The 21778-nt window shown below is 37.6% G+C and overlaps 1 protein-coding gene across 3 annotated transcripts in view; it reads right to left on the reverse strand.

Annotated features, from left to right (window-relative positions):
* Positions 1 to 2242: 2242 nt before the first annotated feature.
* Positions 2243 to 21778, reverse strand: part of CHID1 (chitinase domain containing 1) — a 119468-nt gene continuing 99932 nt past the window's right edge. For 2 of the 3 annotated variants that reach the window (XM_065636040.1, XM_065636039.1), the window contains 3 exons: positions 9689 to 9769; positions 6308 to 6350; positions 2243 to 4205 (listed from right to left, as the gene is read on the reverse strand). In XM_065636040.1, coding sequence (XP_065492112.1) covers positions 4107 to 4205; positions 6308 to 6350; positions 9689 to 9769 — 223 coding nt within the window. In that variant the 3' untranslated portion in view covers positions 2243 to 4106. Of the gene's footprint in view, positions 4206 to 6307; positions 6351 to 9688; positions 9770 to 21778 lie in introns of those variants that run through there. The other variant, XR_010606310.1, reaches the window with a different exon arrangement.

The raw sequence follows: 21778 nt of genomic DNA on the forward strand, positions 1-21778 counted from the left end.
CAGGGTCGCCAGCAAAGGAGGGGCCAAGAGCGCCCACAGCCCAGAGAAGCCAAGAAGCTTCTGGAATGCCCACAGCCAGATCTGATCAGACTATAAATGGGGTTCCTGCCAAAGATTCCTTTTGTGTGGTCTCCTCGGAGCTGCGGGTCTGCCGTGCTGCCAGAGTCCCTTCCCTTAGATGCAGAAGCCACCTAAGGTAACCTCCCGGCATGGGGAGTGCCTCACCTCTGCTTGTGGGTGAGTGATAAATTACTGAATATATGCTTTAATAAGTCCTTGACTGAGACAGGCAAGTGTAAATCCTTGCCTAGCAGGCAAGCATAAGTCCTTGCTGGAACAAGCAAGTGTTTATCTCTTATGGGCAAAACGGGGCAGAGAGGGCTCTGGTTTGTCTTCTGGTGAGTGCGTGTATGCACGCTGTGGATTCTCATTATTCTTATTTCACTGCACCCCAAATAATCTCCTAACCCAATACCTGAACCCATATCTTATGTTATTGGAGTGCTAACTAATTGTATAAACCCTATTTCTAATCAGTTTATTTGCGGTACTTTTCTGGCCAGAATAAAGTTTGTTTTGGACCTTGTTGTCCGCCTAAACTTATTTTGGGGTGCTTCTGTGACAACACCACACCTACTCTTTAAAATAATTATCACAGAATCACAGAATGTTAGGGATTGGAAGGGACCTCGAAAGATCATCTAGTCCAATCCCCCGAATTACTGCTACTAATTCACAGTAGAAACATAAAAGTTCATATTTTCACCCAAGCCCTTAAACACCACTAAATCGTTACAACTCACTCAACAATTCTTTATACCTAAGAAGCAGTTAAAGAAGCTGTTTTCCTATTGTCATCCTTTGGTCTACCTGACCTCTTCTCTTTCATTCCCAACTTTCTTACCTGGAAGTTACAGTTAATTCTGGAGTTTGACACCTACATATGATAACAAAAAGGAACTATAAAACAAGGCACCAAAGCAATTTTCCTTAAAGAAGTAGCACCTCACAATAAGACAAGCTAAACAATTTATTTTCCACAATTCTCTGTTAAAACTGTTTCTGATTAAAAAGACTCCATAGCAGCTCTGGTTTTGAAGACAGATATACTTACTGCAAGAGACACATTTCCTGAGATAAGATGTGATGCTGTTATCCCAGGAGTATGGTCCATATGATCCTGCAAGTAGTCAGATAAGTCCTCTTTTTTTGTCTCGATAAGATACTTACTTGTATATAGATACAAAAACCCCTTTGCTAACTATTAAAATGATGTATGGAACAATGATGCTAAAAATACTACCTTCGTATCAAAGGCCAGCTGCAACAGCATCAACTGCTATTTCGTCTGAGTGCATAAAAAGAAAAATGTATTTATCTTATCACTGCATGGGTCTAAACCCCAAAAAGTAAAACATAGGGAAACACAAGAGCAAAGATCAGTTAGAAGAAATTCCACTTAGCATCAGGTACCTAAAAGATACCTTTACATTAATACCACCTGGGATCTTACCCTAATATACAGAAAATTTTCTTTCAACAGAACTAGATTACAGAGCACACATGTTGGGGTTTTGTTTGGTTGTTTGGCTTTTTGTTTGTTTGTCTTTCTTTACAGAAAAATGTTTCTTTGCATTGTAAAACAGTGTTTTCTGTTCTTTTTGAAATGATAGAACGAATGTCACCTGACATGGTCCTTACAGCAGCACCACTCCAGCACTCCCACCCACCTTCTGCCCTTCACTCAGTTCTCCCCATTTGTCTGAGGGAAAGTCATAAAAACAGATGCTCTGTAGAACCCACTTTCATACCAGCATCTCCCTCCTGTGTCATCTTTTCATACTCACAGTGAGGTGCAAATTTCAAAAGAAACCTGTTTTCCTGGTGGCTTGCTGATGGCACACTGCTTTGTGGATTCTCTGATATTTAATAAAAGACAACCTGACATTCCCACACACCGAAAAAATAAACACAAGACCAATCCATCAGAAGCCAAACTTAATTCATTCTGGAGCTCACATGCCTTGTGCTGCTTGTTTGGTTTTTTTTAACAGAGAATTTAACAATAAAGAATTACGCCAACTTTGTTTCTTTTGGAGTATTATTTCTAAAGCAACCCACACGTTTTGCCTTTAGAGACAAACGGCAACATCCTTGGCCTCAAGCACCGATATACCACAGATCACAAGGTAAAATCACAAGGTACTTCTCATCTGGTATTTATTTTTCATGATACAGCAAGGGTTAATTTGATCTTTTTGACACACAGAGGTATTCATTTTGCCTCTAAGAATGGAAAAGACACATAGGTGGACTCGCAGACAAACAGGAATCTTGAACTTCATAGAGAAGAATCATCACAGAATATTAAAAAAATTATGAAAAACATGATAAAATACATGTATCTTTCCTAGACAGGAAACAAGCCAAAATGCAATATTCTTTTGTTCTCCACACCCAGTTTTGAAAGCTACCTATGGATGCCATTTCAGATCACAACCCCTTCCACAAGCTATTTTTTTCTGAGACATTCTGGTTCAGTAGTGCCACTGAAAGTAGAACATCAGTGCAACAGAATTTAATTCTTGTGCTATTCTAGATACCATTGCCAGAGTGACTTTAAATTGCTTTTGAACAAACTAGAAAGTTCAAGTTAATTGAACACAAGGATTCACGTAGCAAATTGTCTTACTATTAATGGTATGGAAGAAAGAAGCCTGATTAGTAAACCCTGCTGGATACCTGCAATGTGAGAAGTCAAGAGATGCCAGAACTAAATCACAGAGGTGAAGATCAATAGCTCTTTAATCAGTGGTGGATTACAGTGGGATTTATTCTGCTGAAAACAGCAGGGGCAGATGAATTCCCCACTGAGATTAATTACTACGAAGAGTGGATGCAAACAGAGGAGTGCAGTTGTCTTTGTGACAACTCTAAGTGGCAAGAAGAACACCAGTGGGAGTACAGAGTTATTGCGTGAGTCTCTGCTGGTGACCAATGACAACCTCATCAAATTCCCAGCACCTCTTAGTTCTTTAGAAGAGACTGCATTGAAGCTTGTGTATTTCTACAAACAAAAATATTGTAAACCAAAAAGCAGAGACACAATTTTTTGGGTTTGTTTGGGTTGTTACAGCATTTGAGTTCATAAAAATTCTGTATTGTGGATACAAAAGCAACCATGTGTACGGCTAAAGAATGACAGCTTCGTGCACAAAGATGCCAATCACATTCACAGCACCTGCTTAAGTGAAGCAGTTGTCAGAATTGCTCTGGGGCTCTGTTGGGGCTAATCAATCATTACCATTACAGCATTTGGTCCTAAACATCACAGTTCCCACAAACTAACCACTAATGCACCATGCACTAGTGCTAAATACTGTAAACTGAGACACTAACCAGGCTAAGCAGAAGACAGAAATCACAGAGCCTCTCCTGTAATAAAATCAATTCAGAAACAAGTCATAAATTGAAATTACTGTGACATAAACCACTTCAGGAATTTACTAACATAAAAAAAATAAACAGAGCTAAAGTTTAGCTTGTCAGTGCTTGATTTTCAACCAGTTTGAGGGAGAGATATTTAATTGGTCTCCCCCCTGACATTTTGCATTGACTTACCTTATCAGAAGAGAGCAAGATGCAGATAGTCCAGCAAATATTAAATTTGCTGGACATAATCTGATGGATTTATTTGTTCATTTACTTGGGTTATTACCAAAAACTGAGAGGTCTCTGTCTCAAACTCTGATCAGATGGCATCAACTTGTCCATTTTATTTCTTGTAGAAAACATTTCAGAAAATACTTTCAACTCTGATGCCACCCCAGCTATATTCGTCTGTGTTCAATGATGCTGAATTAAGGAGCCTAAACAGAAATTTCTGTTTTGTTTTGTTTTTTTTCCTGCTGAATTTTATCAGATACCAACAATCACATCTGTGCAGCAAATCAGAAAAGGTTCTTTATTGGAAAAATGCAAGTTTAATACAGATACGGTATAAATTACAAAAAATGTTTTAAAAATCACCTCTCCAGGATACCCAGATTAATTGAAGGTGGAGTCTCAGTAAAGCAAATAAGGTCTTTCCCAGTTCACCTCTTATTTTAAAGCAGGTCATAAAAATAGTCCAGGCCTTGTCCCAGTTCCCAGATGGATATTCCAGTGCCCAATTCTTTTGCAAGCTCTAAGCGCAACTGGATGGACTAAAACAAAGACACATAAAGCAATCACCTTTTAGTCATGCCACCATCTCTTCATGCCATATGAGACTTTTTAAAAACATCTACCCTTGAACCAGATACTGAAAAAACTAGTCTGTATTTCAATTACTCTCTGGTTGGCAAGCAATCATTCACTAAGAGACAGTTAATTGCACCAGTTAATTCAATGGCCTAATAAAAGACAACCAGCTAAACAGACAAAATGCCACAGAAATAAATCAGATTTATGAACTATGCAAAGGACTATTCTAATTTAGGCTATCATTTCACAACATATAGGAATTCTAACTCTTCCCAGAAATGTCTCAGGGGTAAAATAAAACTTTATCAGTGAAGATAATTAGAACAACTTATCAAATGCCATCAAGATCTCTTACCTACCCTTGCCTTCTTCCAGGACAGAGTCACAATTTTCATTAACAATTCTATTTTGAAGAGAGTTTGGGAGACTAATATTTAAAAGTATTCCTATTTAAGCTGCAGCCACTGATTTAGAGTTAGTTTAGCCATTGGTTTACAAGAAAGAAGTGCAGAACATGAACTGTGGCATTGCTTCAATTGCTTCAATGCCACAGTTCACGTTCTGCACTTCTTTTGGTTCAGACAATAAAAATAATTATTTTTCAATCTGTTACTTTCAGGTTTTCTTAAAGTGCAGTACTGCAATATTTAAACTACTCACACTAAGGACGTGTTTAAAACTAATTTTCATGGAAAACAGAATGAAGTACCAAAGCAAGATTAACAAATCCACTGGGCGTGACATTCATGACTACTTTGAACTAATGAACAAACCAATTTTGAGCAACCTGGCAGTGATTATAACATTAAAAATGGAAAGAAACACAGTTATCATGGTGTAAGAAAATTAAGTGTTCCCTGAACATCTTGATCACCACTATGTGAACAACTCTTTGATTTGCCCCAGCATAAAAATCTCAATATATTTCATTACAAACTTATTGAAATTGGAAAGAAAACCTGTTTCCATAACCAACCACCATGGTTGAATAGCTGTTAGAGAAGAAGTAATGAAAGAAATGTACAGGAGTGATTCTTAACCTGGTTAGTACTGACAACAGCAGGGTGAAATCCTTCTAGAAGGTCAAAGAGAATGTAGCATAACAACACTCAGCACAATCTGTCTTTTCTCTGCAAGGTTTGCACTGAAACTTTCTAACTCTAAGACATACTACTAGCAAGAAGATAATTAGACATGGTAATTAATATCACATATATGCTAGTACTTCCACAAATATTAGATTAATGAAGGGAAATACCCTTGTACTCATGGAGCTTAAGGTAACAATGCTGTTCAGAAAAACAGAGCCTTGGATCAATTCACACAAGTTTAACCATATAAAACGTCTCTGTTCTCTGTAAACATGATATACTTTCACTACAAAAGCAATTCCATTCCAATATTAAAAGCCAGCAGAAGCTTAAAATATTACCTGTAGCTTAATTTGAGAAAATCTAAAGATAGCTTCATAGGAACTAAGGCTGCAGGTAACAATTTTATCCTGTATTCTGGTGTGTTGCAGACTATTGTGTAGACAGAAACTGTATGTCCTGCCAAATTACTTTAGTAAGGCCAAATACTTAAGTTTTCAAGACACTAAAATATGTTCCAGGGAAACAGAACTGAAGAAAACAGGGTGATGCAGGCTGACAGGGAGAATCAGGACCCCATTAAAGAGGAAGGCAAAAGTTCCCAAAGCTTCCAGCCAACCTGATCAGAAGGAAAATTTCTTCCATCTCGTTTGACAATCAGCATGTCTATTAGCACATGAACTGTGCACTTGAACAGATTCTCTCAGAGGACTGGTTTGCCCTGATGTGTTTTATCTCTAGACATGGCTAATCTTCAAAGATCCCAAAACCCCATTATGCATGAGACAGAAAAAACAATCTTCTTGTACAGGCAGATGAAGCTTTGAATCATAACAACTACACAAGGGTAAACTTCTTTCACAAAAGCCTAAACCTAGTTCAACATTTTCTGAAGTGGCTTAATAATGCAACAACTGCAGTAAACATCTCTTCTCTCTTACAGCCCTCTGACATGAAAAAGCGGTACCTACCTTCAGTGTTGGGTAGAAGACAGCATGTTTTCCTCCTTTATTTCTGCAAAACCGGAAAACCAAATAGTTACAATAGCTTTGACAGATTCCCACAGGATCTCTAGCTGAGGTTAGAATTCAAAACCAGTTTTATTCCTTCCCACTAAGAGAAAACAAAGTCAGTGCTGAAGAAAACTGCCGATTTTATTTTGAAGAAGTTACTGCTATAAAAAATAAGATATGCCAGTATGTTCAGCACATGAGCATTAATACACCCATATCAAAGATGGGAACTACTTGCCATTTAGTAGCTCATATCTTTGAGATTTCTTACCTAGTGTTCATTTTCCTCTGGAAGCTGAGTCACTCTGTCTCTGAAATCAGACACTTTTGCTATCAACTTCCATTGATTCCATACTTGCACTCTGGCTACTCTGTCTACTGAGGGCAGGGTAGGGCCAAAACCTTCTCTACTTCTCTTGCTTTTCTCCTGAAGATAAGAACTTCTACTCCTGCTTCTTTCCTACTGTAAGCACATAAATCCGAAGTGGTGGGAAAAGAAAAAGCATTAAGAGAAGGTACTCAACATATCTAAACGTCAAGTACTTAACCATGTCACTGTCCTGCAGGTATCAGTTATAGGAATATTTGTCAGAAAGTTCCTTCTGACAAAATCATCCTGCTTCAAATAGGCTTTGACAATGATAGCAGCTGGAAAGTTAGAAAGTTCAAGACATAATAGTATAGAGTCAAAGACTTGCTAGGGGACATTTGCATAGTAGTTTTACCATGCCACACATACAACAAAAGTCCTTGGTTACCTAAAAGATTCCTTAAATGGCTTCAGGATAATGCCTTTTAAAACAGAGCGCCATTTTCTAATAGCTAACACAAAATTTGGGAAGAAAACAGGTAATTTTCCTGAATAAAATTAAAGTCCCAAACTTCTTTGGGACTAACACTTCATCCAAGAATTGGTTACAATGAAATACAATACAGGCAGAGTCAGACAAGATTCTTATTTACCCATAAAAGTGGCCTTTAAGGAGGACAACTCTTAAAAAGGCGAAAAGGTTGACAGTGAAAATAGAGGATCAAAAAAGAGATCTCACAACAGAGATGGTTTGATACTAGATCTAAGTAAACACACTGAGATATCTTGTTGCAACTGGATTATAAAACTGTCAGACAGTAAAAGACAATTGCGTCTGCTAAATGCACATCTGAAACAGATGAAGACATTTGGTTGTCGAAAGCAAACTGTGGAAGACTTTCCCCCATTCCCCAAATTACTATCTTTCAGGTTAAATTAAATGCTACCAGTATAAAATATACAGACAGGGCAAGCTACACTGGGCACAAATGCCAAGGCTGCATTTTAAATCCCTAATAATGAGAAGGATGAGTTACAAGTTATCTCACAGCACCACTTTACCAGTTAGGCTACGAGGAAATGCAGAGTGCATGAACAGACCTATTAGGCACTGCTCCTAAAATCTCCCAAATTGTGTAAATGCATACTACCCGTAAAATGCACTGGGACAAGCACTCGGAGACAACAGATTTCTGTAACTGTTTCTGCCAGCTACATGAAAATCATTAGCTGTGCTTTGCTTAAAGATTCATGATTTGATTTCTTAGCAACTGCAGACACACACGACTTCCAGGTGAGATGCTTTACCAGCAAAGCATATTTCAGGCCTGGCTGCCATCCCCATCCAATGTAACTGAACCTTTGCAAAGCAAAGTGGTAAATGAAAAAGAGTTCCCCTAAATAACCCACCCCTGCAGCCAGCTGAACCACGGCAGACACGCTGAGCCACACGGCAGCCTGCCAAGCACAGCACAGCAGGTGAAGTTCAGAGTGATTTTCAGATCCAGTGTGCTTTATGCATCAAAAAGTCTTCCAGGAAGCCCACAAATAAGAATCTTCAAAGATTAGCTTTCAAAGGCAAATGATGTAGTACTAGGGACAAGCTATCCCTTTCCCACATGTTCAGCTTGCAAGGAGACATTTAGGAAATGAGTCTCAGAAATGAATCCCAGAAGCATGCCATTCAAACAGGGCCCTCAGATTTACTTTTTTGAGAGCAAGTTTTCATCCAGCGGTTATTGTGTCTCCAATTGGATTGTGCATTAAGATGAGTAAAACAAAGCTTCTGATTTATGCCTCTTTAGCTAACATGAAAAACTTGGTAACTGTTTAGCACAAACTAATTTTGCAACAGGATACCAAAGAATTAATTATAAAGGAAAACATATCACAGTACTTTCACTTAATCACAGAAAAGATATTAAAACACTGCTGACCAACAAGTAAATAATTTTTTTCTGATAAAGAGATGTTGCTGAGAAGTCAGGAGAAAATTACAGGCTAAGAGAAACCTTGAAAATTAAACTGAAAATATAAAAATAGGACATTTTTGGTTTGAGGTCGTTTAATTTTGTTTTGCTGTTGTTTTTTGGTATTTTGCTTTGTTGTATGTGTGTATGTGTGTGTGTTTTGTTTGGTTGTTTGGTTTGGGTTTTGTTTGTTTTAATATTTAAAAATACATAAACCAATAAGATACTTTGGAAATAACAAAATAATTCTGTTTTGTTGTTGTTTTTATTTTTTTCTTAAAGCACTGTAAAATGTGTTTTACTCTTCAGTGGTGTGTCATGCATTGAGTAACATACAACACATAGTTTTGTAGAAGTAATAAGATTTTGTTCATATAATTTTACCATATTTTTGTATATTTGCATAAAAATACCAAATTATCACTGAGGCTTAATAAGATGTTGCTATTTTTTAAAAATTCTGTTTCAAATGGGTTTTTCCTAGCGTCAGGAATCCTTTTATCATTTAATGACAAAAAGGGAGGACAATAACCCCTTCCCTTCATGCACATTTTTAAACCTTTTAAACCTTTTAAAACCTTTATCTAGAAGTCACTTGATATGATTCTCATTACAGTTCTCTATAGTCCATTCCATTTAGTGGAAGTCTGTTGATTGACCAATCTCGTCACTAGGACTTTTATACCACAGATTTTTCTAAGAACTGTTTTTGGCCAAGTCATTGGTAATCACCCAACAGCTCACAGTACTAATCTCTGAGCGTCTGATTAACTGACACTCAGCAAATAAGTTTGATGGATAATTCTAAAGATATGACTCATCAGACTTCTCTCCTAAAGATTGTTTTAGTTTATGTTATTTCATTAATCCTTTTCTGATTTACTTCTCTTGCCTGAAGCACTCTTTTATGCTGCAGTTCAGTGTTGATATACGGATCACAAACAGCAGAAATTCCATTTGCTGAATTCAGTTGCATGCAACAGCTAACTGATAATTCATTGTGTACTGGGCCATGCCCAAAAATATTTGCAGAATGGTAAGCTAATAAATGTAACTCACTTTTTGTATTCAAAGTAGTGTTCAGCAATTTGTTCATCCCAGACAATTTTTGGTTTGTGCTCCTTCAACGTTTCAATGTACCTACAAATTAAAAACATAGATATGGAATTAACTTTTCTAAAAAAGTTAGGAAATTACATTGCAGAAAGTTCTGAAAAAGCAGTTTTACCATGTTTAGATTGAACACTGTATCAAAAACATCTTCTTGCTGACAATTAATTTCCTCAGCCACATTACAATTCACCATGTTTGCATTTTTAGACACTTCTTTTTTAAAGCAATGAATTAATTAATTTTCATCAATTGATAAATCCATAAAAGCACATGAAGGCAACGCTTCAATATTTCTACAGCCTAATTCCTATATGCCAAAGCACAGGAACTCAAGTCATCCCTAGCCTGTACCTAATTGTGTCCTCCACGGCCGACCAATGCAATTCTTAATTATAAGCCATTATTATGTGATGAGAAAAGTTCTTCTATTAAAGGGGCTTAATTAATCTTCTAAAAATGAACTTAAAAACCAGCTTGTTTTCAAGGAAGAGTTACTGTCAAGTAACTCTGCATATTAATTTTCTCCACCACTACCTCCTTGGCATTATTCTCATTCATGGACATTTTGAATGTGGAATGACCTACCTCATACCTACTTCACACAAAGTGAGGACAGAATATTACTTGTACCCAAAAAACTGCACAGTCAACTGGTGTGGAATAGTTAGTAAGCTGTAAGTTCATGTTCTTGGTTATCTCACAGTATTGTCCCTGTGTAGAGACAGTGTCTTCTTGTGTCTGCATTTCTGACTGCACAACGGAAACAAAGCTGCTTGCTCCTTCATGTAATAAGACCAGAAGATGGCAAGCTACTGCCAATGACAGGGGCCACGTGAGTGTCACAGAAATAAGAGAATTCTCTATCACATGTTCCTCTGTCTCTTCTGCATCTTTTTAACCTGCATGTTTGGCCTGCAAGAAGGCTGAACTTAACTCTGCTGACAACTTTCCTGACTAAACGTAAGGAGGCTGATCTGGCTCATGTAGAACATGGTACCGAGATGTTGCAGCCCAGAAGACAAGAATTACCAGCCAAGACATCCTGACATGTGGTTTTATTCCTGAATCATAGAATTGTTTCAGTTGGAAGAGACCCTCAGGATCATTGAGTCCAACCATAACCTAACTTTAGCACTAAACCTTGTCCCTAAAAACGTATGACTTTAGATGGGAAACCTAATTTCACTTGTTAAAAATCTCGACACAGTTAAACATGCATATGAACAAGCTTTAAAATTAGAAATGCAACTAGAAGCAATTATTATAGCCTATAATTAATAAGGTATATTATTATTTTAAAGCTGTTCAAGCATGCACCACATTTAATGAGAACTCATCCTGACCAGGCACAGATAATTTATTTCCCTTTCTCCCGCCTCTAGGCATTTATCACCATGTTATGTAAGAGCAAAACCAAACAAGTTCATCTTCAAATCACATCTATGGTGATGAGACTAGCTCCAAGCTCCAGTTGGGGAAAAAAGAAATATTAGGCCCCAAATTGTCACCGCTAGCTCTTAATTTTGGGGGACCTACTTGAAACGTATTAACTTGGTTTTTACATTGTCTCTAGTAAGGACAACAAAAGTTCAATGTTCAAAACAATAAGCTCCCATTTACTTCAGTTGCAACTGTGTACTCAGTTCTTCTGAAAGTCATGTTTTATATTTTTCAACCAGACAACAAGGTTGCTGTGAAGAGACTGGAAGAGGTGCAGCAACAAACCAGAGCTGTTTCACATAGGCTTTCTATTATCACCCTAACCTGGGAACAATCCGTGCCCTTCCTGTAGTCATCTGCCCCAGTCACTAATCATTTTCTTGCAATAAAACACAGGGGCTTTACAGGCAGTATCTCCCAGCTACACCATATTTCCTATTATCTCTGTGCTATCCTACGATGTGTATCATAAGCGGAAAGGTTCCTGTGTAAAACTGCAGCACCTGTAGCACAATGCACTTGCTTGACTCCAACTAGCTGAGGCAGTACTTGACTCAAAAAATATTTGAATGCAGTTATTTAAAAAAAAAAAAAAAAAAAAGAAAAAAAAGAAAAGATACATTTTCCATCACACTGAACCAGACAAGCATAGGATATCAGTATGCTTGGGGTACAAGAGATCTAGATTCATTTCCAGGTTTTCAAAGAGGAAAAGGGATGGGCAGGGAGCTTAGCACAGCCAGCCTTACTCCTTCTTTCCACCTCTCACCTCACTCTTCTCCTTTTGGTTCATATTTATTGCTGTTTTTCTCTCCTCCCTTTCTAATTTGTCCTTCTTTCTACTGCCATTGTCCCAGTACACATCTGCTTTTATACTCCTATTGAGACTAATTTATTTGCTTCCTTATCCATCAGCACTTAACTTACTAGCTTGCTTCTTTTACCAAGCAGCCTCAGCAGTTAAGAGTATGATAAACACTGAAAACTCAGCTTCACTGCCTTGCATTCCATATCTCCTGGGAAGTTTGTGACCGTTTGCAGAGAAAGTCATGTTGTTTCTCTGGTCCTAGCCTGAAATGATGTCAGCACAATGAAGTATCTGGAGCGCTGATGTTAGTCTCTCTCTAAAGTGCCAATGTGGCATATATTACATAAATGATAAATTTGCATGGACTATCAGGAATAGTAACAAAAGGCGGATATCACCTACATATCTACCTTGCACGTACTTGTCCTCAGAGAACTGCCTGCCATTCTGGCTCTTTTAAATAGGTTTTGGTTTAACTTAGCAAAAACAATGTTTTTGTTCCCCAAAACATTCCTTCTTGATAATAGCTAAGCAGCTAAAGTATCAATTCAGTTGTCACAACTGAGCTTTGAAAGTTTAGAAGTTATAATCTAGTAAAAAACATGGCCACATAACACAAAAGTATTTGGAACCAATTTTAAGTCTGCCTGCCACCTTTCATACAAGGCTTCAAATCTGCAGTACTTTACTGTAGTTTATTGCCACACCTCTGTCAAAAAGGTCACTTCTTGGTCTACAGACACTGACTGTTATGACTCTGATAGTCCTGGTTACAGACCCACTGGGCAGGGTTGGACTACCCAGACACAGATTTTTTGATGAATAGGACAGTAGACTTTCATTAGTAAGAGCAGTTTTTTCCTCTCCAAAATCATCATGTGGTCCCACAACATTCTTCTCTCTAAATTGGAGAGATATAGATTTGATGGGTGGACTGTTCAGTAGATGAGGAACCGGTTGGATGGTTGCATCCAAAGAGTAGTGGTCAATGGCTCAATATCTGGATGGACACCAGTAAAAGTGGTATCTCTCAGGGGTCTGTATTGGGACCAGTACTGTTTAATATCCCCATCAATGACACAGAGGGACTGAGTGCACCTACAGCAAGTTTGCAGATGACACCAAGATGAGTGCTGCAGTTGACATGCCTGAGGGATAGATGCCTGGGTTGGGGCAACCCCTGGAATCAATACAAGCCAGGGGATGAAGGGATTGAGAGCAGCCCTGCCAAGGACTTCAGGGTACTGGTGGATGAAAGATTGGACATGAGCCAGCAATGTGCACTTGCAACCCAGACAACCTATCATATCTTTTGTTGTAACAAAACGAGCATGGCCAGCAGGTCGGGAGAGGTGATTCTGCCCCTCTGCTCTGCTCTGGTGAAACCCCACCTGGAGTACTGCGTCCAGCTCTGGAGCCCTCAGTACAGGAAAGACATGGACCTGTTGGAGAGGGTCCAGAGGAGGGACATAAAAATGATCAGAGTCCTGGAACACCTCTCCTGTGAGGACAGGCTGAGAGAGTTGGGGTTGTTCAGCCTGGAGAAGAGAAGGCTCTAGGGAGACCTTATAGTGGCGTTTCAGTACTTAAAAGGGGCCTATAAGAAAGATGGGGACAGACTTTTTAGCAGGACTTCGTGTGATAGGACAAGGGGTAATGGTTTTAAACTAAAGGAGGGGAGACTCAGGCTAGATATGAGGAAGAAATTTTTTACAATGAGGGTGGTGAAACACTGGAACAGGTTGCCCAGAGAGGTGGTAGATGCCTCATCCCTGGAGACATTCAAGGCTGGGCTGGATGGGGCACTGAGCAACCTGATCTAGTTGAAGATGTCCCTCTCACTGCAGGGACTTGGACTAGATGACCTTTGAAGGTCCCTTCCAACCCAAACTATTCTGTGATACTATAAAACAAGCATTCCCTTCCAAGGAATAAATGAGAAGATAAAACATACACATGATGGAGTACCTGTAAAGTCAGTCCTGCCAAAGATGCGTATCTATGAACAACACTAATATGGCTACTCCTACACACTATTGCACTTTGCTGCCCATTTCAACTAATAAATAAAGGATCCAAAAGAAATTTTCTCAGGATTTATAGAGAGTGTTGCTTTTCTAAGACGCTTTTGTTCCAAAATATTAAAAAGTAATATGGCACTGGAATATGTTAAGGTAAAAACCATGATCTATGGTCCCCCTGAAGAAGGCATTTACCTTCACGTGTAATGCTTTTTTACCAAGAATATAAAGAAACAAGTCTCTAGTATATCTTTTGCAATAAGAATATACATTTTAGGAAAATACATAGCTCCATATATTATTTTTAGACTAGGAATTATTTATGAAGGTTAACTTTTTTAATCCTCAGGTGCTTTGCTTTACTGGTCCTGAGTTGCCCTTCAACGAAAAAAAAGCTTTAGTAAAAAGGAAACCACTACTTTGCATACATTCCATTTTGATGCTCTTTTCTAACACTTTACATTTTCTCCTCAGTTCTCACATGAACAAAACTCTGACTAGAAGCAACATGATAATTTGCTCCTTCTGCAGCAAACTGAGCTTATCTTCCGCTATAGCAAACTTGAGTGACTCAGTCAAAGGATAAAAAATGCTGTTCACCTTGAAAATCTATACCACACACTTTCTGTTCAGTCAGCTTCAATTACAATAGACTTAACTTAGTTATTAAACCCTGAACCTACCAGGAATTGCATCTTCATAACTGACCTTCAACTGTGCCTATGCAAGGCAATGGATGTATTAGACTCAAATAGACAGGGTCCCTCCCCTCCTCAGGGAGTTGTATCTTTTAATAAAAGAGAAATCACATAAAAGGCCATATTCTAAACCCGAAGAGTTTATATTTCTGATGTAATAGACAGAAATACCTACAAACCAGTTTTTACAGTACGGCTCCTAAGGACATTCCCTATCTTGGTACATATCTTCCATACAGTACTGGTCAGTATCTCCACCGCTCAGTGTACCTCAGAACACTGTGTGAAAGGGCAAATACCCATTTTCAAAACAAGATTTTTCAGAGGGGTTATATATAAAACCTGTAAGTCAAACCACCTTCTATTTCATGTTTAATTTCAACTACCATGACACTATCACATTTCAACTGTTTATGCTTTTCTTAAAGCCTAAAGTTCAGATACACTAATACATCTGCTGTTCAGCTTCAGCTGTAAATAACAAAAACTATGCTAGTTCTGTTGTACGTCAGGTTGAGCTTGCTGGTTTGTTTTTTTTTTTTTTGCACACATCAAAAAAGCTTTCCAGACTTCCCTCTTGTTCAAAATATACAAATCAGCTATATTCATACAGTGCTACACAGATTAGCTATGAAAACTGCTATACTAGATTTTAAGACTGGTCAGATTTAGATGATCTTAATTCAGTGTGTAAGAGATGAAATTTGATCCACTCCAAGGTTGAGTGTACAGTCACCTACTTTGATATTCTTAATTATTCCATACCCACTTCATTAAAAAAGATAGATATAAAAAAAATGCTATTCTTTTCCATCCTTGCCTAAAAAGTCAGATGATCTTTATGCCAGTGATCACTACTAAGTCTTCCAGTTACTTATTGCATTTCTCTTCAACCATTCCTGAATTAAAACCATCCTAACGCAAACACAAGGTCAATAGCAGCATCACCCACCAGATTTAACAACCACAAAATCCAGCAGGAATGTATTTTCCTCACCTTGTGTCAGTAAAGGAGCACCACAGTTCTTCTTCCAACCCTCTCTGACCTGGGTCTAGAGTAACAGAGGACAACCTTTGGGGTTGCCGGGAGGCCTGTGCCAGGTACGCGCTCAAGCCCACTGTTTCCACGAGGTTGCTAAGAGGCCCTGGCTGAGACATATGGGCAGAGGCCAAGCCCCATGCAGGGCATGGTTACAGAAAGATTGCACTTGGTAGCAAAGAAGAATGAAAGGGAACATCAGATATAAGCAGCAGAAGGCATCAAGGATGGGACAAGGATGCTGTGATTGAAGCAAAAGATCTGATAGCAGCTTAGCTCCCAGATAATCTTCTTAGGCAGAGCACAAAACTTGCAGGCTGCAGGACTCCGGGTATGTAAAACTGACTCAGGTCAGCAACAGCCTTGGGAGAGAAATGCTGGCTCTTTTCTCTCTCTCTGAATTAGGATAAATAGTTTAGGCCAGACAGAAGCAGTGTTATCTGCAAAGAAGCAGAACTTCGGGTGATGAACAAAACTAACTACAGTACGAGATTGTAGCCTGATAAAGCTGACTGCTATTTGGATTCCATCTACTTCACAAGATGATGAAAATGAGATACAGAAATGAATCTCCACTTCCAAGTAGCCTCAGAAGGGTGTGCAGATTGCTTAGCTGACAGTCATGTCAGGCCTACAGTTTCCACTACCCGTATCTCTGCCTGCTCCTCCCTGGCCTCCCTGGCCAGTTAATACAAAATGCTAAACCATGAAAGTGATCCAGTTGTTGAACAGCCCACTCCCTTCAAAGCAGTGGGAATATCCATATTTTTCAAATCTCTTGGAGGCAGTCTCTGCTACCATGGCCCTGCACTTCGGCATAAAAGATATGCTTCATTCTTAAACTATAGGACAAACAGTCCAAGAAGCAAGAACACAGCATTTACCACTGCCTTGTGCAGGCCTGCTTCAGATCCTTGAGATCCCAAGCAACCTGCTGAATGCATCAAATCAAATGCCTTTGAGAATGGTCTTAATGTCAGCCCAACAAACAAATTCATAGTATCATTTCCTCCATTGGGGACACTGCCAAACTCTCAGCTATCAGAGCCCTGGGACTGTAATTTTCAATGCTGCTATGACAAATGAGGATAAAACACTTGTACCTATTTCTGTTCACTTGAAAAGTATGTAGTAAATGCTTTCAAAATGGAAGAATACTTATTAATATTTAAGTAATTCCTTACAAAAAAAAAAGTGATAAACTGTCTAAAAGAAGCTATGAAATTAGAGAGTTGCTCAAGCTTTATGTGTCTTACTGTGCTGTTCTAGTTTGCTGATAAATGTTGCCCATGGTCTCTTAAAACTAATGCATTCAAAATCTATTTCAGGTTATGTTCTTAAATGGAAGCATATTTTAGTATTCTTTTAGAGGTAGCAAATACCAAAATCCAGCAAGTTTTTCTCTTACATCTGAGAATAATCTGCCAAACTCCCACTGCTGATAAATTTAAAGAGGACTTCCAGGTTACCACATACAGAGTTTTTAAAAATTTTCAGTGTTCTTTTGTTCCAGTTTTTACTTTACTTAGCTGGCATGTGAATTATATTTTGGTATTTCAACCTAGCTCTCACAAAGCAGACAAACGTTTCAAAGCTACTCCATGTCTTCTAATTATCAACTGTTGTGACTTAAGTTCAACCTCTGAATACCTGAACGCCAAACACTGTCTATAAGATAAAAGAAACACAATTCAGGGATAGTTTTTTGGCATGAAGTAGTCTTAGATGTGCAGCAATAAAATTAAATGATCAAGCGCAATATAGCAGACAGTTTTACCTTCATGTGAAAAAAACCATAAATTCAGTCCCTCACTGGGAGGATTGTAACCAAAGAAGGCAACTACACTCAAGGAAAATCTATGGCAGATCAGTAAACTCTACAAACCTCCAGTGTCCTATGAAATCATGATTATATACTCTTTTCCATCTTTTGGGATCAAGTTAAGTGAAGAACGAAGAATATTTCTGCTGACTTTCAAGTACATTTTTCATACTTGGCAGAGGGATTTTTCTCCTCTCAACTGACCATGTTTTAGTCACTGTTATATAGATTTATTCTGGATTTACATGAATAGAACTAACATGAGACTTTCAACCTTTGTTTTTGAAAAGATAGAATGATGACAAATTCATGCAAATGACTATTAATATTAATGCAAATCTCAGAGGGTTAGTACATTTTTAACACACCTTAGAATAATCTGGATGGCATAAAATTCCTCCATTTTTGGCATGACTTGAAGATGGGCATATGAAGTAATAAACTATATTTTACCCAATGAGAGTGGAGATTTATGCCCTTTTAAGAAACTATCTTCATTATGGCAGTTAAGTAAATACTTGAGAACGTAGATTTTAAATCTCTTGATATTTAGTTAATTTAATACATATTCATGTGGCAGTGTTCAGTTTTAAAGAAAAGCCCATCACTTTTCATAATGAAAAAGCAGGAGGATGTCTTCCATATCTTTGCTGTAACTCTGACAAATATTTGTATATTTTTGTCTGTTTAATTTCTGCTGAACAAACATACCTGTGCTGGCTGCTAAGATTTGTAAGGTTAAGACTAAATTTTAAAGCAAAAAACAATATGCATATAATTATTTGAAATGACTTTCAAAAGAGCTAACTGATATTAAATCAAATGGCAACAATTGGAGCGCAAATCAAGAGACAGAAGGATGGCCACCACATTTTTTGCCCGTTAAATTAACTGGAAATTTCAAAATGTAATACTATTTTACCTCTAACAGGTATGTATATAGTTTTTTTTAATCCTTAAATAAAACAGCACTACTTTTCCAATTAACCATAACTACAGCCCTCTACAAGATATACAGCACTCTGTACACAAACCATCTTTGGTTTGCTGAAGAAATTGTTTTTTTAGAGGAGCTGTGTAAGAGGGAATTATAATCACAGCATACATGGGATCTGTGTACATTCTCAAATTTTGTTAACATCTGGGAAAGTTAGAAAATAAATCCTTTTTGCCATGTTTGAATGATAAAAATTTGCATTTTGCAATTATTTGAGCAAATTCAGACAGTAAGTGTTCATGATTTATCCTAGTACACTGCCAAAGGTAAAACAGCAGAGCATTTATGTATCTGAAATGGTTCCGCTTGCAAATATATAAATTGCAACAACAATTTCAAAATACTATCACTTTGCATTCCCTGCACGTCATCGCACACAGAGTAATCACCAGTAGAGATGTGTAATTAATAAAAGAATAATGTCCATTAAAAACTTACTAATTGTAAATCTAAACAAGTTAATTAGTAACAAACACTATGATATCATGTAACAGAAGGTAAATCCAGAAATCCCAAAGCAAAATTAAAAAGCAAAAATTCCTGCAAGTCATCAATTACTGAAAGCATAGTGGAAGAGAGACTGATACAATGTGGAATGAAGAAAAAATGTGTGTTTTATTTTGTTTTGTTTTGTTTTGTTTTAAAAGCACAATTTGGAAACAACTGTTGGGGGAAAATGTTATTTTTTCCTTTTTTTCTTCTGATTTCATGAGTGAACATTGCTTTTTTCAAAGACTCAAGAAAAGTATTTGATTCCATTTAATTAAGTCTGGCAAGATACTGAATAGGTTCCTTGCCACAAGTAAGTCAACTTTTCTACCTTAAGGCAGGCCTAAGGGGAGAAGGAAAGCTTTATTTTACATTGCAAAGAGTAATTTCAAAACCATATGGCAGAGATGCCACCTGGGAATAACTCCCTGTGCCCCACATCTCTAATTATCACAAGTTCCTGTTACAGCCCTATGCACAGAGATGAGCTACAAATGACCTTGTTAAGTAAAGAAAACATAAAAAGAGGATGGTAGCAAAGCTAGAAGATGAAGAGAAACAGATGGGACTGTCAACTGTAAAACTGCAAAACAATGCAAGAACGTGAATAATAGGGAGAACAGTGCTTGGATTAGATGAAAAAGTTCCAACTGCAGTCACTGAAAGACTTACTGACTGATACTTGGGACTGGTAAGGCTTTTGCTGGGTATTATTTTAATTGTTCTTACTTTTACGTAAGGTGGAGGAGTGTAATCTCGTTCTCTTTCACTTTCCATTGCAGCTGTTGCAATAAACCTCAGTACGGTTTTACGAACATTCTAGTCTACAATATAGCTATTGCACAACTTCAGAAGCCCTTTTATTCCAATCCCCTCCACCTTCAGGATGGCACAGTCTTCTCTTTAAGCAAAGAACTGTTACTGTCAGATGACAGATTCTGTATTTAGCATCACAAAATGGCTGGTGAATCAAATCCAGAATTTCTGAAGAGAAGTAAAAATTACCTCCTCAGACCATGAAAAAAATGCAGGTTCTTGGGTTTTCAATAAACTCTGATTCCACAACTGGGATTGGCTGAACTAGTTTTTCTGATTTTGGCACTTGCTGACTTGAAATCCCAAATATTATGTTGTGAGTAGCTTTCTTCCTCCCAAAGCTCTACGTTTGTGGATTATGATGATTACTGTCTTTGACCAAATGCTTAGAAAGTTTCCATGCAGAGGACCACACTAGGAGGAAAAACAAAAGTATGTGCAGCAACACATGTCTGAGAGCCAAAATACAGAGAAACACACTGAAAAGTCAAAACCAGATTTTATTGGGTCACTTGTCTGTGTGGATATCACATCAGGGAAGGTCTAAATACCTCATACAATGTTATAGGTTTCTTAAGATGACAAGAAGAGACAAAGGAAAAAAAAAGAGTAGCACCAAGGGCTAATTTTTATCCATTAATGTTTCTGAGCAAACAACAGCAATTCAAATATGCTGGATACTTTTTTGGATCCTGCAGAATGAAGAGGCAGTTAAGATTATGAGACCTATTAATTCATATTCACAAAATATATTCCAATTACAAGTAGTTTCTGACCCTTTCTGGCCCCACAGCCATTGCAAGAACCTCTTTAATTACTTACTTCTTTTGCAATAAAATACAATTAAGCAGTACTAATTATTTGACACAAGATATTCTAAGTCTGAGAGAGGCTAAGCAGTTGCTATAACAACATAATTTATTGAAAATGACTGGCAGGTATTAGAGATTCTCCTCCCATGGCAAAACAGTTTTGAACTATGCCCCCTCTTTCAAACCTATCATCTTTGTTGCAATTTGCTATTTTGTACCTACAATAACTTAAGAATATATTGAATAGAAGAGTGCTGAAAGAATTCATAAAACTGTCAAATTGTCACAGCACTTCACAGTTTGGGATGATGCATAAACATTAAGCAATTAAGACAGAGGTAGGAAGGCTACTATTTAAAGTAAAGAATCTATTTGGAAACAAGTTCTTCCTCTGAAGGACAGAAGTCTGGTATAACAAACTAGATGAAAGCAATACCAATCCAGTCAGTAATTGTGGGGATTTTGTACAATAAAACAGCGACTTCTCCCAGCAACTAAATATGCCACAATATATCAATATTTCTTCAGAAATATTGCAACAGCATTAGCAGATATCTAGAAAAAAAAATTTAAGACTGATATGAGAAAATTATAAAACCTCTTGAAATTTCTTTATACAATTCCAAATAATCATCATTATGTCCCCTAAAAGGATGCCTGGTCACAGAGGGAAAGTGAAAGCTAAGAAGTTACCAATTTAATACAAGAGCAGTTTGAGATAAGTATATTATATGACAAGATTGTATCACTTCAGGAGCACTTTGTGCTAGCTTAATAGCTAAACAAATTATACTGTTTGCCATCTGAATTTAGTCAGCCACCCAGATTCAAATTTTATTTTTAACAGAATGAAATGACAGGTAATTCAAAAGGAATTCAGAAACGCGGTCAATTTTTACAGGCACAGAAACATCATTCCATAACGAAATGGTTCTATAATTGAGTGCAGAATGACAATACACAAGCTTCACAGAATGAGAGGTACTGTTTCATTCCGGCAAATAGATCTCTGTTGTTTATTATAAAATACAAGTAACATATCCAGGTTTTCTTACCTTTTCATTTGAGTTACTGGATACTCAAAATTAAATTTA

The sequence above is a fragment of the Caloenas nicobarica genome, chromosome 5 (assembly GCF_036013445.1).
Source record: "Caloenas nicobarica isolate bCalNic1 chromosome 5, bCalNic1.hap1, whole genome shotgun sequence".
NCBI classification, from domain to species: domain Eukaryota; kingdom Metazoa; phylum Chordata; class Aves; order Columbiformes; family Columbidae; genus Caloenas; species Caloenas nicobarica.